Raw genomic sequence first — 21522 nt, 5'->3', positions numbered from 1 at the left:
AAGCAGCATTCGACCCAAGTCAGCGAAGGTGGAGTTCTGGAGGCCCGGGGGGACGTAAACTGAGACCAGGGAAAGGGGCTGCCCCTCCCACCTCCCAGTCAGACACACATAGCGCCCTCTGTCATCCGAGATTACCCTAGTGATATCCAACGGAAGTGAGGATCGCAGGAGAATGCCCGCCCCCCTGGAACCAGTTGTGAAACCAGAATGGGCCACGAGGCGGTATCCCCCCCTGTTCATTGCATGACAAACATTGCCAACCAGATGCGTCTCCTGGATAAACACCACATCAGGAGTCAGACGACGCAAATACTGCAGTACTACCCCCCGTTTGATACGATCCCCCAACCCATTGACGTTCCATGACATCAGTCTCAACCCGTCCCCCCCCATCCCCTCCAATAGATCAAAGGCCCCCCAGTCAGTAGCACAGTTCCCGAATCTGGATAAAAATCAATACCTCGCTCTGTGAACAAAAAACACACAGCCGGTACGCCTATGACACGGATGTTGTTGCGTCGGGCCCGTCCCTCGAAGTCCTCCAGCCGCCGGGCCATCCGATCATTGACCGCCTTAATGTCACCAAGCGCGGCCTGCAGGTCCGACACATCCGTACCAAGGGCGGAGGTCCGCACATCGAGAGCCTGAACCCTCTCGTTAGTTTTGGAGAGATCTGCCCGAATTAGGGTGACATCAATTGCCACCGTGTCGATTTTACGGGCCAGGGCCTCGTATTGCGTGGCGATGGTTTCCCTGATGCCATCAATGGCGCCCATGATGTCCTGCAGGGAAAGCTCCGGAGAGACGGTCGTGCCACCACCGACGGCATCCGGGGGGGGGCCGGTCGCTCCAGGGGACCCTCTGCCCTGAGTGTAACGGTCCATGTTGTTGGCCTGGACCGGTCCCCCGCGGAGGGAGGCCTTAGTCTTACGCCCCTCGGGGCCCCCCTTGCCCCCCATGTGGTCACGGACACCGAAGGGGACCGCCGATCAAGAGTCGTAGGGGCACCGGCACCGCAGACCAGCGCCTCACCAGAGACCACAATATAGCGGTGCGGGGGGACCCAAGGCAATGGGCACACTAGTGGCAGGTGGAGACAAGGCCTCGCGCAGAGGCCAAGGAAACACCCCGCCACATCAAGTGCATTCGCAGGCCAGCCCCCCGAAGTCCGAAAGTGAAACCGAAAGTGGTAAAGCGGCCACTGGCACCGCACTGCAGCCGCTGTTGTTCAATTACGACACGGCTCCACGGTTCACCTTCGCCCCGGGCACCTCCGTCGGGTGGGTCCCAAAAGTTCGAACAACGACAACTCAGGATTCCCAGGTCCGATTCGAGTTCTGAAAAGAGATACGTGCTCAGCCGGTCTTCATCTGCCAGATTCCATAAACCACATCAGGATATTCTCAGGATATATTCCGAGGAGCAGCAAGGGTCCGGGGAGCCCTGTGCTCACGCGACCATCTTGGATGCGCGCTAGGCTCCTCCCTCCATCCATACCTTTTTTGATGCACAATTAGCCATTTTAATAATAGTTATTTTTTTTACTATTGTGGTACAAGGGCTCTATTGGTATAACAACAATACTACTAATCATTCTTCTAGACAGGGAAACATCATAATGTTACATTAGGAAACATATATTATATTGTTCATTCATCATACAGTTTGCCATTCTACATCTCACCAGGTCTCCACGACTGTGTGCCTCAGGTTCTGAAGGATCCAGCCGAGACAACCTCGTGTCTCGGGCACCGGTGATCTCCTTAGACTGTGACCGCCAGAAATGCAATCCCCTCTGCGGGGCAGTACTTCGAAGTCATTCGGTTCCTCAACCGGTCCCTTTGACAACGGCACTCATGTCTGTCTGGATTAACTTGGTGTACCCCGGACGAGCTGCCACTTTGTTAACACACAAAATTTGGTACTGCAAATAAGACAGCAAAACAGTCACAGTTGTGGAGAAACTTTATTGCAGAGATGTGAACCAGGCACTTCAAACAAGCTCTGTTGGATGCAACTAGCTCACTTTATTTATAGTCTTTTGCAAAATATTTCAAGCTGTGGAATTTGCCATTATTATTTACACATAGCATGTCAGAAAGCGCAGTCAGCACGCAAGTGGTTAGCGCCAGCACCTATTCACATAAGCCTGTTGTTTAAAATGTTCTGCTTCCCTTCACAGGTGCAGATAATGGGTGTAGCACAAAAATAGAAACAGTTCTCGTTACACACACACACAGTTTCTCACATTTCAAAAGAGGAGCTGAAGGCGTGATTTATTACACAAAGGGTAAGACAAGAATATATGGTTGCACGTAATGCAAAATGGTGGAGCAACTGTTCACAGCGGTATCCCTTTTCATCCGATTTTTCAATGTGGAGTACATGCTTAGACAACGCTGTGGCTATGCTTTTATATAATTTGCTAGGTAACCCGTTTAGGCCCATTGCTGGGATGGATTACAATTCTCTGGTTGCTGCAGCAGTCGCATCAGCTCGAATCTCCTCCACTGTGGCTTGCCTATCTTCCATTGAGAGATTAGGGAATTGTATGTCCTTGAGGATATCTTGTATTTCTTCTGGCGATTTAGTGACAGAGGGCGCATATGTTGTCAAATAATAGCTGCCATGTATCTCTGTAGTTTGAGTGTCCCTTAACCAACTTCCTTCTAGTGTTTTCGGTCTCTAGGACCCAGTTTCTCTTTTGGAAATTGTGTTTAAACTAATGACTAAACTCACGCTAACCACCAGGGACGGCGGAAGCAAAAATGAAACGCTCACCTCTTAATAAATCACTCTTCACTTAAATCAACAACACTACCTAATTTCCCTGGGACTCTACAATGTCACTTTTGGGGTGTGAAAAAAGAGCAGCTATTTTAAAGTAGGCGATATGTTTACTAAGTAAAATGCCAGACAAATGTGTGAAACCTCCTCAAGATTCCAAGCCTAAAAAAAGTTCCAATACTTGCAGATATCAGCAGTGCCCATGAAGTAGCGATATTTCTAAGAATATTGTACAGGTGGACCATACACCTTTCAGATGTAAGAAAACAGGCGAGAAAAAAAACCGAACACCCTCTGAAGTGGATAGAAGATGTTAGTATAATAAGCTATGCAATTTACACTATACAGTTTTACTACACTGTAAAATAGTGTTTTTCAATCTGTGGGGCGCGCCACCATTCCAGGGGGGGGCGCGCCACCATTCCAGGGGGGGGGGCGCGCGCCCCCATTCCAGGTGTAGGGGCGCGCACTCCACACGAAAATCTGATGGCTGATATTCGGCCGTAACGGAGGTTTTGAAAACAGCGGGATGGCAACCCTCACACCTTCAGCTCTTGATGAGCTGTTAAGAGGTGCTTGAAGGTGACTGAGAGGGAGGGGCTGCAGCTTCAGGCGCAGGGGCATCTATTCAGATGCAAACAGCCCTGAATGCGTCTCTGCAATTTAGAGGGGCCTCTCACATTCCCTATCTGCCCAGGGCCCCAAACATCCTAGAACCGGCCCTGATTACCCCGAGGTTCTCTTCACAGAGCTTAATTACTGTCACTAAATTGTAAGCAAACCTCGGTTCTGCAAACATGCAGTCTATAATTGGAATAAAATAAAGAAATGGCACAATCGCACCCACACTGATTAAACAAAGTATGGAGGACAATCAGTTCAATCAGTTATCTTGGAGTATCTCCTTTAAGTACTGTACATCACAGTGGGGGATGGCAAAACTAACATTTTGAAAAGAGATCCTGTCTTCTCGTTGTCTTGTCCAGGAGGGGGTGAGGAGCCCTCCCCCTCCCTGGAATACTTGAAAACTGCATGCCCACCCCTGTGCCCACCCTGGTGGATCCTGTCCAAGTCCTGGAGTGGCTCCTGCAGCGAGGGTGAAGTTCTTGATGGGCCTCTTCTCAAAAAGGCTCAGCTCAAAATTAATATGAAAAGGTGGGCGAGTGAGTAAGTGAAGGGATGGGTGGATGGCTGGATGAATTAGTGAAAGGGTGAATGGATGAATGAAAGATTGAATAGATGGAGAATGAGAGAGGATGGATGGATGGATTGATGAGTGAGTGGAAGGATGGATGAGAGAAAAGGTAAATAGCTGAATGTATGGGTGGAAGGGTAGCTGGATGGGTAAAAGGGTGGATGGATGAGTGAAAGGATGGATGAGTGAAAGGATGGATGAGTGAAAGGATGGATGAGTGAAAAGGTGGATGATGATGAGTGAGTGGGTGGATGGATGAGTGAAAAGTTGGGTGGATTGATGAATTGATAAGTGCAAGGGTGAATGGATGGAAGGATGAGTGAAAGGGTGGATGGAATGATGGATGAGTAAGTGAAAGGGAGGGTAGATGGACAAAAGGATGAATAGATGAGTGAAGGAGTGAAAGGATAGATGGATGAGAGAAAGGATGGATGAGTGATAGGGTCAATGGATGGATTAATGAGTGGATGAGTAGATGGATGGATGGGTGGGTGGATGGATGGAAGGAAGGATGGCTAAGTGAAAGGGTGGATGGAGAGGGAAAGGGACAATGGATGGATGACTGAAAGGGTGGATGGGTGGAAGGATGAGTGACTGGGTGGATGGATGAGTAAGTGAAAGGATGGCTGGATGGGTGAAAGGGTAAATGGCTGGATGGATGAGTGAATGGATGGGTAGAAGAGTGAATGGATGAGTGTACAGATGGATAGGGTGAAAGGGTGGATGGATGGATGATGGATGAAGGAATGGTTGAGTGAAATGATAGATGGAAGGATACGTGATGGATAGGTTTGCTAATGGTTGAATATGTTTGGATTTGGCTGGGCTTACTTGTATGCTATGGCGTGACCTCCTCTGATGTGTCTGTAAAACGTACCTATTGTCCTGAAGTTTTGTCCTGAATTTTGACCTTCTGTCCTGAATTTGTGTCCTGAATTTTGACCCTTTGTCCTGAATTTTTACACTCACCGTTGGCAGTAGCAAAAATCCATCCACAGATTTACCGTCTCTGTGGTGAAAAACAGGCACACCCGTCACATTAATGTTGGTGGTGTTATTATCAATCTGTCATGTGTAAAACAAAGCATCCTAGTAAAAACAATTTGCACACATTTTATCTTGGAACATTTTGTTTGTTTTGAGCTGTGTAATAAGCCTGTCATTAACCACACCCACTCACAAATCTACAGTTCACTAAACTCCCATTGCGTTGAACATTATTTGCCGGATATGGCCCGGGATATGCGGGTGGCAGTCAATTATGTAGTGTACAAGATTCCAGAAATTTCTGTCAGGTGGTGGTGGGCTCGACATTTCAAAAAATTCAGTTGGGGGGGCTCAACCTACAAAAGTTTGAAGACCTCTGCTGTAAAAGGTACGGCTATAGCCTAGGTTAATGGTACTAAATGCATCAGCCTCACAAGTAGGGAAATAGATTGAACTTGCTGTGATTCAAACCAGAGACCTGTAGATTGAAGATGGATCCCTGCAGCATGCTCATTAACTAGGTGAGCTGTTAAATTACGCTTTGACAGTTGTTGCTCACAAGAAAGATTCTTTAACTCCAGGCAGTTACCTAGATAGAATAAATCTGCATTTGAAACCCAAAATATGGGTGGCTGTTGCTTTATAAAGATTTTTTTACAGGTAATGTTTTACTATCGCCTTCTAATCCGATTTATATTTGTATTTTGCAGACTGATACTCACTATGCTGTACTTTCATTACTGCTTTGTTTGTCTGATTCTCCTTCCAACACCAACTATGTGGAGAAACCAAGAGAAAAAGAGGCGGGTAGGTGAAAAGAGTACTTAATATAATTTTAGGAATAGTTACTGTCTCCAGATACACTTTCTTTGCCCCAAGATGCCCTAATGCTCTAGGGATGCTATTTTCATGGCTTCCAGTTTTTATATGATTATTTTATTTTCAGAGTTCCTTTCAAGGATTATTCCTCTATTGGGAGCTTTGTGAAAATGTGTTCTCTTACTAAAACTGAAGTACCCTGCTTTTTTAAAATAATTGTTTTAGTAAAATTATGTATTGTTCTCTTGATTGAGATTTATCTCCTGGTTAGCGCTTTGTTTCACAGTAATGTTAAATTATAAGTGTAAACTCAAACAAGTTGCCTTCTGAATGGCTACATAAGAATGATCCCTGTATCAAACAACAAACCATAACTGGGTGGCAAAATGTTTTAATAATAACACATATCCTTAATAAAAGCCAATCATACTCCAATAACCTCAAAAAGCGCACATTGACAAGTCTATCGACATTCAACGTACAATACAGAAGTAATATAACTTAATGACCATAGATAATTCAGTTGTGTCTTGGTATGTTTGAGTTTTTTAAGGTGTGTGTTACCTGGGCCCCATAATGAATGATTAGTAAACATTTAAGAGCTTCTTTTAGATTTCAAAGCATCAGTTCCCATCTGGCTCGAAGTACCAATTCCTACCATACATGAGCAGAGATTTTTTTTCGAAGGATTTTCAATTGAGCGATATAGGTTTAGTTGCTGATGGCACTCTCATATCAAACCCGTTTTCTTCAAGTAGGTTTTAAGATATCACTTAAAGCACAAGATCTTAAACTAATATAAAATGATAAGGAGCTAGAAATTGGAAGGGTGTTTATGAATAGTGTTTCATATTTGAGTAAAAAATTATAAGATTACAGGACATTTAAATATCATATGTTTGAGTCCCAGTAGAAGTTGAACAAGTCCAGATAAAAGCACTCTTAATAAGTGTGGCCTACAACATTCCTTGTGGTGTCATAATACTATACAGAAAAAATAATTTGTTTTCTTTAAAGAAGAGCTTAGCATTCCAGACCTAATCCGTCTCTTAGGAGCAATAGATTTTCCACTTTCTTCTTTCCATAGCTTAATTAAAGGTACAGAAATTATCTTATGATTGGAAATAATTTGTGCATATGTGAGAAACAAGATGAACTAGCACACGAGTACAATTTTAAATTAATATAGTGCGAATTACTAGTCTATAAACCACCATCTGATGATTTATTAATAATCCCTTTAATATTCAAACCCAGTAAAAATCTGACTCTGGGAGGTTATTCATATTTTTAAGTTCTTGCATCAATAACAAACTTGATGGCTCCAAGTCAGTTTCATTTGCATTTTAGTTCAGAGTCATTTAGAGTATTGATAGCCCGTTAGTACTTGGATCTGTGTCGGCAACATCAGCTACCTTCCATCCATTTTCAAATGAAGACCGTCTACATGTAATTTACAATAAGCAATTTAGAGTTATGTACAGGTGGGTTTGTCTTGTCTGACACAAGTCTAGTCAAAATATCATCACCAGAACACAGTTTATTTTTTTAGGAGCTTATGAAGGTTTATAAAACCACCACCATGCCTCATTTAGTATGTGCAAAACCTAATACACAGTACATGTGATAAAAGTTCTGAAATGTGTACTGCTATCATCCCCCCATTGAAGATTTAGAATTACATCATTTGGTATGTGCTTACTGAAGATGAACACATGCCTTTGTATTTATGCCTAATAGCAAATGTGAAGCAAAAGACACACAATTGATGGACGTAATGCAGAACCAATCAAAACATTCCCCCCCCCCAGTCAAGAGATCTGGGTTAAATCATCATTCTTTTGCTCACCACGCCACCCCAGTTTTGACCTAGCCATATGCAAATCAGTCTTGGCACTGTGCCTTATAGGAACAGTCCTGCCCGAACTGCCAAGCCAGGTCCTCCCTGGACTGGAAACGAGCATCCTAGGAACGGTTTCGGGGTTTCACCCCTCTTCAGGCAGGATAGCTTGAACCAAGTGGCATAGTGAGCCTGGGACCCGCGTCTGGGCAGACTGATGGATTTCATCAGGAACTGGTAAGAAAATAACCAACAATGCTTTGGTGTTTCAATAACTCCAAGCAAACGCACTGTGTAAGTATTATTGATGGCACCTCACCCAGTCAGAGCCCGGCAGCAACCGCTCCCAGCTCTTCAACTCACATTCTCACTTCTATATTCCAGTTTCCATATTAGAACATTATAATGTTGAGCGCTCCACTGAAGACAATGGAGTTCTCCGGGCTTCTAATGGCTGGTAGAAGCCCGGAACATCAACATTCAGATGTGTGCTCACAGCTGTAAACAAAGGACTCACGGAGCCCGATGGAATTTGAACTCCCTCTGGCTCTGTGTGACTTTTGTTTTACAAATTAGAACATTCTGCCTTCTAGGGGCGGAATGTTCCAATAGCAGTAGAGCCCTACGTAGTCATTAAAGGCCTGCTCCCTTGTAAAAGGCCCTCGTCGAATGGCTGGTAGAGCCGGCTTCGTCGGGCTCTAAGGCTATATTAACATTTTAACCCCACAAACGTCTTAAGCACAATCTTACAGATGCTGGGTGGTGCAGACTGTCTGTGGTTTCCGCAGAGTTCTACGGCTCACCAAGACAATCCTATTGTCCTTGGGCCCCTAACCTTTTTGAACAGAGACTCACTCCTGATAGATCAAAAGGTAAAAGAACTGTAGGCAAAAGGAGCCATCCCCAAGTCCTATCTTTAACAAATGAGTTTTGTAAGCAACCTTTTCCTGATGGAAAAGAAGGACAAGGGTGTTCATCCTGTAATAAATCTCAGGAATTTCAACAAGTGGCTTGTATTCTGCCACCTTTCCACCTCCTCAGAGACCTTCTTTGTCCAGTAGACTGGATGGTGCGCCTGGATCTCAAGGATGTCTCACATTTCGCTCACTGGGATCCACTCAGCATGATCACCACTGTGCCTTGCCCCCTCCATTTGCTCTTCTCCTCCTCCTCACAGGATCGCTGGTCTTGGCAGGCAGAAAGCTGGTGCTCTAGACTCAGGGCAGTTGGTCTTGATTTTCTGGGTAATGACCCCCTGACCTAGCAGGGAGACTAACAGACATTGCCCCCCTAGTCCTGGTTCCACCTACTAGAAATCTTGGTTATCTGCTCTCCAATTGAACCAGACTATAGAACAGTGCTGGTGAACAACTTGTAAGGCTTATGCTCCCACCTTTATAGTCCGAATCTGGTGCAGATGTGATTTAGAATCTGGTCATTTGATATTTCTGTGTGGGTGTCAACTTCTGTGAAGTGCCCTCTCCTCTGCCCTGTTTATTGTCAATAGGTTAGTCTGCCATAGTAGGAGTGGTCCCACTTTTGATTGACTCACAACAGAGGAAGTAACCAGGGATCACGCCTGGCTGTCAGCCTCCTCTCAAACACTTGTTATAAAGATACAAAGGCCTCAGCCTTCCCACCTTTTGTGATTCCTTTATTCTTCAAGCCCAACCTTTTTTATTTTATTTTTAAATTAATTTTCCATTAAGCAAACAAAATGACATTACAATACACCCCCATCCAACATGAAAATGTACATTCAACATATTGAAATTAAGCATGAATAAGCAAAATCATAAATTTCCCCACAATTCCAACAAAAAAAACCCCAACCTATAACTCCAAATTAAAAATCAAAACAATAAAAAATAAACATCCTCATATCCTCCTTGAACGTTGGTTACAAAGTCGTGCTGGAATAATAGAGCATCTTCTATCCCTACATTCATGTCACCCTTCCAGGCCTCTCATCGCCACCCACTGTAATATCCAATTTGCATCACCCTGCTCAGAGTCAGTTGCCCTATTCAAAAGAAACGGACGTAATGGCTCCCAAATGTCTTTTGGTCTCGAGATTGTTGGTAATTCCTCCGCATATGTTTCCATGTTATCTTTGCAATAGACCAAGTCCTTTATCCAGTATTCCACTTTCGGGGTACATTTCCACCCCACCCTCCCTCCCCACGTAATTGCCACTCTCCGTGTTGCCATAAGTAGGGCCAATCTTACACATCTCCCACTCACTCCCCTGGCATGTGGCACATAGCACAGTAGGCAGACAAGCGGAGTGCACTGGAGCTCCACAGCTACCCTGGTCTTTATGTCTCTCACCACCGATTCCCAGAACTCATTCACCCTCCTACATCCCCAAGCTAGATGCAGAAAATCAGCCTCACTCTGTCCACATCGCGCACAACAGTCAGATTCACGCAGTCCAAAGCTATGCAACCGTGCAGGAGTATAATACACCTGATGTATATATTTAAAATGTATGATCCGCAAGTTTCCATTCATAATAAGTGTACCTGTTAACACACACACATACATACTTCCAATCTTTCTCCGATATCGGCTCAGATAGACAGGCGTTCCATCTCTCCCAACTTCTGTCCGGTTTGCTTATACATTTTTCCTTGATCATCCTGTATAACTTGGAGATCAGTTTCTTATTAGTAGGAGAGGTAAGTACAAACAGTAGGGACAACAATGTGGGAGGTTCCAGAGGGTATGTGGTGTAGTGAACCCTAATCGCATGTCGAAGTCTGTGCATCGCAAATCTGAACAGCAATGTTGGATTACTAATGTATTGTAGGGCGTCCGGTGTAATAAATGACCCTTCTGGGTATATATTCTGCATCAGTTGAAAGCCTGCCTCATTAAGCAATCTCATCGATGTCGCTTCGTGAGTCACTGATAACGCAGGTGGTGCTCTATGTACATGGCTGGTGCGTATAGCGGGAATTTGTGCGCCTGACGCCCTATCGCATGCCAGGCGGCTATGGTTGTGTCCACTGCATTTATCTCCGTTCTCGGAGTTCCGCGTGCCCGGTGTGTGATCATGCTGTGCAAGGGCACCGGATAGACACCCCCCTCCTCCACCGCGACATGTGGAGTAAACGCATGTGGCCTCATCTAATAGAACACATATTGAGCTTGTCGGCTCAAATAGTAGACATAAAAATCCGGCACTCCGAACCCACCCTTGTCATAATCACTGGTGAGAATCGACCAGTTTACTTTAGCAGTTTTGCCTCCTCAAACCAGCCGCTACAGGACCCCTCGGAGAGTGTTAAAAAACCCTTTCGTCAGCAGCATCGGGATGTTAATAAATAAGTACAGAAACCGCAGTAAGACTACCATCTTAATTAGTGCAATACGATCCGCCAAAGAGAGCGGCAAAGAGACCCACACATCCACCTGCTGCTGCAGCCTGGTATATGCTCTCCCATAGTTCTCCCGTATCACTGTGCTAGGGTCTCTGTGAATCCAGACTCCGAGATATTTTACCGGGTCCGCAGACCATACCAGCGGGAAATCCATATCCGGTTGTTGAGTAGACTCCGTCAGTGGAATGACAATGGATTTATCCCAATTAACTAAGAGGCCCGACAAACGGGCAAACCTAACATACTCCCGTAGCAGTTGTGCCAGATACCGGGAGCGTTCACAAACAAAAAGCACCATATCATCAGCGTATAGCGAGATGGCAACTGGACAATAATTAAAATTTAGTGCTGTTTCCCTATGTCTTTGCCTAATGACACGCTAGTGGTTACAGTATGATTGCAAAAAGCAGTGGAGACAGTGGGCATCCCTGGTGAGTGCCCCTCTCTATATCAATCGGTTCGGACGTCAAACCGCCAACGCGAACCCTGGCTGATGGATCAGCATAAAGCACCTTTATCCACTGTATAAATAGAGGAGGGAATCCCATACGCTGTAAAATAAAAAACATATAATTCCACTCCACCGAATCAAACGCCTGCGCTGCCTCTAGCAGTACTGCTGCGGCCGACATGCTTGGCTCAAGTATATGTAACATGGAAAATATAGTCCGAAGATTGTGGGACGTGGATCTGTCAGGTATAAAACCAGACTGATCAGGCAGCACCAGGCACGGCATCAGGGGTTGCAACTTGACCGCTAAGATCTTGGCCAGTATCTTGGCATCTATGTTAATCAGTGACAGAGGGCGATAAGAGTCACATCTGTCTGGGGGCTTGTCTTTTTTGAGCAGAGTTAACTTATTATCAATGCCTGCCGCAATGATGGTGGCAGTTTCCCGAATTCATATGCCTCAGCATACACTTCTAATAAATATGGAACCAGCAAGTCTGCATAAGTTTTATAGAATTCCACCGTGAGGCCATCTGGCCCAGGTGCTTTTCCATTGGGAAGTACTAGTATAGCTGCCTTGATGTCCTCCACATCTATAGGCAAACATAAATACTCCCTATGGCCATCTGACAGCCAGGCGCACGCCACATCCTCTAGGTACTCCTCAAACTCTGCCGTCGCTGCTCCCCCTTTGGATGTGTATAAGTCGGCATCAAATTCTCTGAATAGTTCTGTAATGGCAAGTGGGTGGTGATGTTCCTCCCCCATGCGGGCCCGTGAGCCTATCTATGTGAGGTTGCTCCATGCGATCTCTAATCTTATTTGCGAGTGTCCGCCCCAGTCTCCCTCCCTCTCTCCATATCGTCGTGCCGTGTGTCTGCGTGAAAGATATTTTATTTCAGTTTCAGCTAATGTGTCATATTCTATAATCAGCTCATTTATACGGGCCAAGGTGTCAGCTGACGGAGCCATTGTGTAGCTACGTTCCAATTCCCGTCGTACGTTCTCGGCTCTGTGAAGCTGCGTTCTAACATCTTTCAAAATACCTGCTGCGGTGCCGATGCACACTCCCCTGATTGTTGCCTTAAAAGCCTCCCATAGCGTTGAGGCCTCTTCTACCGAGCCCTTATTAAATGCAAAATATTATTTAATAGCTTCCCGTACTGTGGCCTCGTACACCGGGTCAAGCAATGCTTCGGAGCGCAGCCACCATGTGAATGGGCGACGCAAAGCCGTCGGGATCTCTATTTCTAACTGCACAGGATTGTGATCCGACAATGTACGTGGCAAGTTCGCCACTTCCCGCACCCAATCTATGGTATCCCCTCCCATCAGCCAATAATCCAGTCGCGACCAACTGTTGTGCGATGGCGTCGCATGCGTCCCCTCTTTCACCAGGGGGTTTCTCACTCTCCACACATCACTCAACCCAAATTCTTCCATGGCACACTTAACACATTGGGCTACTTTGGGAGTGCGGTGTGACAGTGGATTAGACTTATCGAAGTCAGGATTTAAATAGGTGTTCAAGTCCCCTCCCCACAAGATATCAGCCTCTGGCCAATCCCTCAATTTAGCATACATCCGCAAAAAAACACTCTGGGTCATCTGTAATGGGCCCATAGATGCTAATTATAATCACCAACGAACCTCCCAGTTTCCCTTGTACCATTGCACATCGCCCCTCTTCATCAACATATGTTCGAACGGGTGCAAATGCTACTCCCTTTTGACCAATATCATTGTGCCTCTAGCATATGATGAAAACGAAGCCGCCAGCTTAAAACCGGCCCATCTCCCTGCAATGCCTCGTTCTGTGTTCTTAGTCAAGTGTGTTTCCTGCAACAAAGCTATATGTATGGCATGACGATTCAAATAGGTTAGTACCTGTCATACTTTTTTAGGAGAGTTGAGTCCCCTCACATTCCAGGTCAACATTCGATATCTCTCACCCATAGCGACCCCCGAGTAATCCATGACCACTCTATAATTAACTCATACGGCTGCAGAAGGGCCATGTCAGTTCCGCATTCAGTTATCCCATCATACTGTTCAGCTCTCACTCCAACTGACTTTAGTGCAACAATCACAAAAATAAAATACAATATATATCCCACTCTCCCCACCCCCACCCACTCCAACCTCCCAATTAGGTTGAGACCAAAACCTACCCCCCACCCACACATCAACCCCGTCTTCCATACAGCTCAACACATGGGGAACACCCGCTAGGGGGAGAGGAACGGCAGCGAACTCTCACTTCGTGGTGAGGTTGCCAGATTATAACTGTGTGACACACCTGTGCCATGAATGTGGTCAGCATCTAATATGCCGACTAGGTACAATTTAACATAACTACATGAGAAATAGATAACCCATGTATAGGGGAAGCATCCCCTGTCTGCTACTGGTATAACATGTAAGATCAGATCAGCAATCGACCATGACTCCACCAAAAATCCACCCGTGCCCATCAAAGTGAGTACAATGCCACCTATGTTAATCCGTTTCCTCTAAGTTGGATGAAGCTGTTGGGCTCTCCGTCCCACCCTGCCGGGGCCTGGATTTACAAATATGCTTTGAAAATTTTAGGGCTGACTTCGAGTCCGTGAAGAACTGCACCTGGCCCTCGTGAGTTATTTTCAGTTTGGCGGGGTACAACATTGCGTATGGCACTGAGGCGGTTTGCAGTAATTTCTTCACCAGCACAAACTCCCTCCTCGCTGCCTGCACCACTGGGGTGTAGTCGGGAGGGGGGGGGAGGGGAAAGGATAAAGTGTTCCCCCTGTATGTAATGGGGGCCCTAGCCCTGGCCTCCCTCAGGATGGCGTCCCTGTCGGCATAGTTCAGTAGGCGCGCAATTATCGTGTGCGGTGGCGCACCCGGTTGAGGCCTGGGGCTCAGGGAACGATGTGCCCTCTCAACTATCATTACTGTGGACAATACAGAGCCAAACAGTTCGCGCAGTAGCCCATCAATGAATGTCTCCATTTTGGATATGGCGGTGGATTCAGGCAGGCCAATAATGCGAAGATTGTTGCACCTGGAGCGCGCTTCTAAATCCTCATTCTTTGCCTTTATGATCTCCAGCACCTTCTCCATTTTGTAAAATTTGAGTCCAGGATTCCGCCTGCGAATCCTGCATGTCTGATAGCCTGTTTTCCAGGATGTCTAGGCTGTGCTCATGCTTATTCACCTTCTTCTTCACTACATCCATTCCAGTCGCCATCAATTGACTTCATCCCAGCTCGCAGCTCTAATAGGATACTCCTGGTGTCGTCTTCATGTCTTCCGCTATCCCCGAGGCACCCTGCGTGCCGGACTGATCCACCATGGCTTCGCTTGCGCGTGTGTTGTGTTTATTTTCGAACTGGAGCTTTGACTGTTTGGGGTTAGACTTTCCCATAATGGTAGCGATAGGAGCAGGGTGCTGTGCGGCATCCAGCTTCGTCACTCCAGGTGAGCACAGTCCCAGTGTTCCAGTCCGCTGTGACCGTGGGCCAACTCCACACCAGCTCAACAAATCCACAGTACCCCCCAGCAGGCAGATTACTCTGGGAACTCACAAGGGCGCCCATTGCCGCTATACAAAGGGGTCAGCGTGTTCAAGTACACAGATTGTATTTGTTGTCTGCAGTCACTGCCGCTCAACGCGCGACCAGACAGGCCTCCAGGATCACCACCACTCAAGGTGAGGCTATGCTGATACGAAGTCACACTCAGCCATACAATTTAACATTCTGGCGATCGCTGCTGCAGTACTCCGCTGCTGACCAGTAAGGGTAGGGGCACCCCCGCCCTGCAATATATCCGCCACTAACTGCTGGTCCGCCGCTAGGAGGCTTACAAGTCACACCGGAATCCCCTCGCGCTCACAGAGCGTGGACTCGACCTTTCCCCTCGCAGCCCAAAAGCTCCAGCAGCACCCCACGCCTGCGAAAGCAGGCCAGCTTCTGCACTAAGGCACATCAACCGGAGCCCCTGCACCGCAGAGTGTCAGGCCCGTACAGCTGCCCGCCACCAGCAGTGAGATTATCGCACCTCTGTGCTACGGAGAGTCAGGCAGTCTCGGCCCGGCCAGACACCGCCATGCACTACTACAGGGGCATCCAATCGGGGCCGCGCCGCCCGACCAACACTCGGCCCCACTTACTGCGCCCACTTCGGATCACCAGTCGCACCAGGCTCTGTCCAGGATGGGACCGTCTGCCACTCTCCACCGGGTTTCACCTGCCGCGCTGCGGCAACCACGGATCTCCGGGGCTCCCTCTGTTACGGTCGCAGCTCCTGTCACGCTGGGTGCCGCTTTATTACAGCGATCGGTTACTGTTGGCAGCACACCGTCCTTTACAGTTAGGCAATCCTCCCCTCGGGAATCAACTCATCAAGGACTCGCTCCCCGCCATCGTTTCCACTCCGCATCGCTCCTCGGCGGCTGGGCCGCGGGCAGACGCCATTTTCTCTTCGGCTGAGTCAGAACTCGTTTGTCAATTCAGGCGGTTCCGGTGCAGCCACGCGATCGAGTTTCCCCGATCCCGCTCACAGGTATTAGTCACCATCTCATGTAGTTTTTAAACAGCGCAGGTGTCTATAATGCGTGGTATTAGATGGATAGTGGAATCTGGCTTGCGGAGCTCCCTCAAGAGGCAGCCATTCTGCCTCGCGCCGAAGCCACGCCCCCAAGCCCAACCTTATTAGACCCACCATCTCCTTGACAATAAGCTTCGGCCCTCTGACTAGAACTCTTCCTGCGTTCAAGAGACCTCTTACGCTATGCTCCCCTTCCACCAGTTTATGTTCCCACCCTACCCCTCAGGAATGTCAGTAATCCTCATCTTCTGTGTGGGAGCAGCTCTTCTCACCTCTACTAGCATTTCCATTCAGCGGGCTACCAAAATGAAACCCGATGGCCTCCAAGGTATGTACCATGCACAGGCATACATATATCCAAGCACTCACGTGCTCCCGGCGCAAGACACAATCACATGTAGGCCAAGGGTGAGATAAATACATATCAATGGAACCTTCCATGAGTGAGACTGTAGCCACCACTATCGGGGCATAGTTAAAATGGCCTACTCTCACTACTGATCACTACTAAACTCAAAACTGATATCCTGCCACACCACTCCAGTGTCACTTAACTCCTGGTAAGAAAATGAGCCCTCTACCATTCTGAGGTTAGCGCTTCAATCGCCCCACCTGGTCTATCTAGACCGTATTACCCTGACACTGTTCAACATCTAGCTGCAGGCCTGCTATTCTACCAGGATTGATTTAGCAATGTCTTGAAAGGGCCAATTGCACCAGTGATATCTGTTAAATTTTTTCTGTAAAACACATGGTGAGCTAGAGCTCCCTTCATGAATAACATTTCGGGCTTGTCCGAGGTTGCAGCTGTGCTCCATGGCTTTCTCCTTGTAACCCCTGGCACTGATTTTGCGAACCCTGATCTCTGAGATGGCAAAATTAGTGCTAGAAACACAGGGCCTTTTGACCTTATGGGAGTCGGGGCGCTGCAATCCTTGTTTTCTGCACATTTTTTGTTTATTACAGTAATAGTGAATGCATGAAATAGTTTCTGCCCATTTAATCCCCCTCCATTTCTCCCTTTCTGACTTGCCGGTTTTGGACTTTTACTGTGAGTGATTCTCACCAACTGAGTCTCATTCACTATACAATCTGTGGAAATGGACTGAGAGTGATAACCCCCAGTATCTGCCTTTTAAAATAAGGTCTGCTGCTGCGCAGCTGTGTAGGGGGCTCTGGGCTGGTTACACGTGAACATGACACATACCAGTGCCCACGTGTGTGGGCTAAGCATGTTACACTACGGCCTAGCTCAGTCCCTTATCTGCGCACAGGCAGTCTGTTGCAGAAGGGATCATTCAGGGAATGGTACTGACTTAGTATAGGCTTTAAAATGTTAGTGGGCATTCATAGTGTAGTTCTGTAGTGCTTTACTGAAAAAGGCGGTGTGCTCTTTGCATTATAACTTATGGTTGAAACCTGAGCTTCGCCATACTAGGGCCTAGAGATATCAGTCGGGTATGACTCGTGGTAAAAATGTACCCAAAATGCAGATCCAAAGTCACTTTTGTATTGAGTGTACTGCTAATGGCACTTGAAGAATTATCATATTACCAAGACTCAGCCCTAATCAAATTCAAGGCCTTTGTCTTGCATTTGGGCAAGCCGAAGCCCACAAAAACAAGGGTGGAAGGCCAGACCTCTGGATTCAGATGTAGGATGTTTTGTTGAAAAGAGATGAGTCCGATTTTTTTCCCCCCCCGGAGTTTTATATAGTGCGTACTTGAGCCGAAGGCGTCAGAGCGCTTTACATGAGCACCAGTCGCTTTACAGACTGATACTCGGGGAGATTAAGTGATTTTCCCAGAATCCCAGGATGTTGAGCGTCCCTGCAGAGACTCAAACCTGGTTCCCCAACATCGAGGTCGACCACTCTAGCCGTAAGGCCCCATTCTCTCCTCCAGATGCGTTTGGGGTTGGACTTAGCCTCCCAGGGAAGGTCTTTTCATAGATCACTTGAAGTCACCATCTTAAATGTCCCCGAAAGTTGTGTTAGAGGGTTGTGGCAGGGGTGGGGTGATGAAATGGCACGCCAGGCTTGGGCAGAGGGGCCTGCCTTCTATAACTTTCCTCTCTCCTCTTAAAACCCCCTGCACAAGTTAGAGACATTTGAGAACTCACTGAAACTGGGAGCAATAATGGTGAAGGAATACCCACCTGGAGAGATGCCATCTGATGCCACTGCAAGGATTTGCTGAAGGACTTTACCTCCAATTGGAACCCAGGGACAGAGAGCATTTCTCCAGGGCCAGGGGCGCTGGACCGTCTTCACACTCAGAGGGACCGTAGGGGGTCTACCTGCTTGGGAATTTCCTGGAGAGTTTCCCTGGTTGTTGACACACAGGTACCCAGCAAGACCGGCAAAACCATGAGGCCTGGGGAGTGTGGCAGGGAGGGTACTCTGCTGGCAGGTTGCGGAGGGGCTGCTGTAGAAGCCTCCGGGCAAAAGCAAATATCAGGAGCCTAAGCAGGGGTCCTGTAGAAACTCCTGATGGCTAGAACTAGTCACCTGTAGCAAAATGACGACATCTGCAAGCAAATTGGCCCTACGGGGCTGGCGAAAACAGCATGTGAAGCTCAGTTCCCCGGGCGACTAGATGGGAAGTGAAGCATGATGTGCTTCTCAGCAGTCTTTTCAACTTCCCTCAAGGAGGGACAAGCCTCTGGGGGTTGGTGCAATCTCATTTTTTTAAATGAATGGGGCGGGCGTATGTAGGCCCTACTCCAAGAGCCACTTTTGGTCCTGGGCCTCACGCAATTGTGTCCCATCTTCCTGGGGCAAGAGGAAAGGTGCCTGCTGGCTTTTCTCTCATGTCTGGGGGTGGGTGCGCCCGTCATCATGGTTCTTGCAGCGGAGGGAACCACAGGAATGCCTTCTCTGTCCGTGCAGGACTCCAGAGCATGGGAACATAGGAAAAGGAACTGGCTACCACGTGGCACCCTGTGGGGAGTCAGTAGGGGCTGCGGGTGCCTTGGCTCAGCAGCCCCCAACAAGTGGGTGCCTGGTTTCAAAGGAACACAGTGCGAGGTCGAAACATGACAAAAAATCTCATGCGGCGAGGCCCCTCATTTTCTATTTACTTCCTGGGGCTGTGGAGCACACCATAAGCCCCCGCGAGGGTTTTGAATTAACATGATACTTTTTTGTAGTGTGTCAGGTAATGATGGTTATTGAAATATTTTGAATTGCCTTATTGACAACCTCAAGGTTAACAGTGAGTCATGACAAACCTTAATTAATATAATTGTAAGAAAGCATCAACCTGTTGATTTAAGTGGTCATGTATTGGGTTTAATATGCCATATTTATACTTTTATCAATGAGCTGACACCCAGACAAAGCCAAATGGAATTCTTTCATAATGCTGTGTTGAACATATTTGAGTACGCACCTCTGCCCTCAGTATTCCCAACTGAGTTGCCATGGTGGAGTTCGCTACTTTGATCACTTTGGTTGCAGCTTTGGCTCCAGAATGGGTCTTGCACTATGGGAAGCCCAAATGGCATTGCTGGAGGTTGCACCCTGGTATACAACCTTTCAAGGAAAGTAGTGTATTACATGGTGTGGTTGTTCGATCTCACCATGTAATACACTCACAGTACAGTCTTGGGTCCAGTCAGGCTCGTTTGTTAAACCTTCGCTCAACCCTGGGTAGCAGTGGCTTCAATCAGTTAGGCTTAAACAAAGGAGCAGTAAAGCTTAAGCAAAGCATTTAGAAGTACCAAAACAACCGAATAAGAAATACGCACTACATGAAAGAAATCTGACACTACTCTCCAGTCGATTTTGTTCATTTTGCGGTTTAAAAATCCATAAAAAATATCATCTATTACAAAGTAGTGCCTAGAAAGTGCCCTCTGGGAATGTGGGAGGTACTAGCCGATGGGCAACCATGCACTTCCTTCCTGATGACGACTTCCTGTCATGTGTGGCATCTAACTATCCCAGAATGCAATATTCTGCCGACTCCTAAGATGGCAGGACCCCCCGCCTCCCCCCATCTCTAGGTGTGTGGAGCTTGGTCGTCCATCCTAGTGGTGTGTCCACATGAGGGCTGCATGCCCATGGGGAAAGCCGGTTTGGCAAGTGTGTTATCCTCTCTGTTCCCAAATCAACTTGTCTACTCGAACAAAAGAGCAGCCCCTCTTGTGTCTGTCCACCATATGCCCTCCAAAGTCAGCTTCCCCTTTAAAACTCTCCCTTTGGGCTCACAACCTGTGTGGCAGGGAGAGGTGACCCCTCTCCTAGTGACAAGCCTCTATTGTTCACTTTCCTGGGAGTCATACACAACTCTCCCCAGGGCGGCAAAAGGCTGTCTTGTGGCCAGCATCTGCGAATGGCCAATGGAAAACTTGGGCAACAGAGTGGTAAACTTTCTAAAGCTATTTTTACTGAAAAGTTACATTAAATTCGACTTGGGCATCTAGTCGGGTTTAACGTAATGATTAGTTTGATGCCTTGAAGTATTAACTTTAGTAGTCCCATTCAGGAGTAAGCACAGCTGAGTTGTCAGCATGTAACTCTGTACTCGCCAATGAAGCTACTAGCCTTTCCAAAGCTTAAAAATATATTCCCTACTTAATATACAGCACCTTGCCTTAGGATTTGATAGGCCTGCTGTAGGGGTGACTTATATATATTATAAAGGGAAGATCTGAACTTTGTCATAAATGTCAAAATCGAGTTAACAAATTAAAACTGCTCTACTAGTCTGCAATGGCAGGCTGGGAGATAGGTTTTACTTTGTCGCATTCTGGGTAGCACAATAAGAGCTGCATTCCCCGAGGGACAGCTTAACGTCCATGCCCTGGACACCCTTGGTACCATATACTAGGGGCTTATCAGTTAGTTTGCTTATGCCAATTGGGTATATCCAATCAAACATATACTTTTAGGGATTAGAACACTGGTACTGAGGTCTGGTTAACTGGCCTCGGTACACTCTGAGTTGAAAAACCAGCAGCATCAGTTCAAAACTGTGGGGGTGATCATGCAAAAAGAGGCATTTCCTTACAAACCCTCCAAATGGACAGAAGAAAATTGCACCATCTGAGATTTCTCTAGTGTTGTGGCATGATAACCAGGGGCCATTAGCCTAGTAGTGAAAATGGGATCTGTGCCACTAGTGCCTTTTCCGAACCCACCTGTAACTGATAATGCACTGCATAAAGCAGACAGTGCAGTTGATATACATATGAAGTGAATAGCTGAAAGCAGGACTTTGGCATTGAACAGGTAAATTGTTTGTGAGCTTTTTATCAGGAGTAAACAATACAATTGCTATACTTGAACAAGCTGGCTACACGACATCGCAAATGGGAGATAAATATCTATAATCTTGTGCCATACTCAATGGAGTAAACAAGACGTTCTGCTCTCAACAGTTCCCTCACAAAGTATCAATGGAAGATTACTTACTGATCAGTTGCAACATTATACTCCTGTAAACCTTTCCAGCAGTTGTCA

General features: G+C 46.9%; 1 protein-coding gene across 1 annotated transcript in view; it reads left to right on the top strand.

Moving 5' to 3' along the window:
* Positions 1-21522, top strand: part of TUBGCP5 (tubulin gamma complex component 5) — a 394755-nt gene that overhangs the window by 57750 nt on the left and 315483 nt on the right. The window contains exon 4 of the mRNA XM_085622861.1: positions 5680-5776. Within this exon, the coding sequence (XP_085478987.1) occupies positions 5680-5776 (97 nt within the window). The remainder of the gene's footprint in view (positions 1-5679; positions 5777-21522) is intronic.

Source organism: Triturus cristatus, chromosome 8, assembly GCF_964204655.1.
Source record: "Triturus cristatus chromosome 8, aTriCri1.1, whole genome shotgun sequence".
Lineage (NCBI taxonomy): Eukaryota > Metazoa > Chordata > Amphibia > Caudata > Salamandridae > Triturus > Triturus cristatus.
Note: the sequence above shows the minus strand (reverse complement) of the source record. Positions and strands in the feature narration are given on the sequence as shown.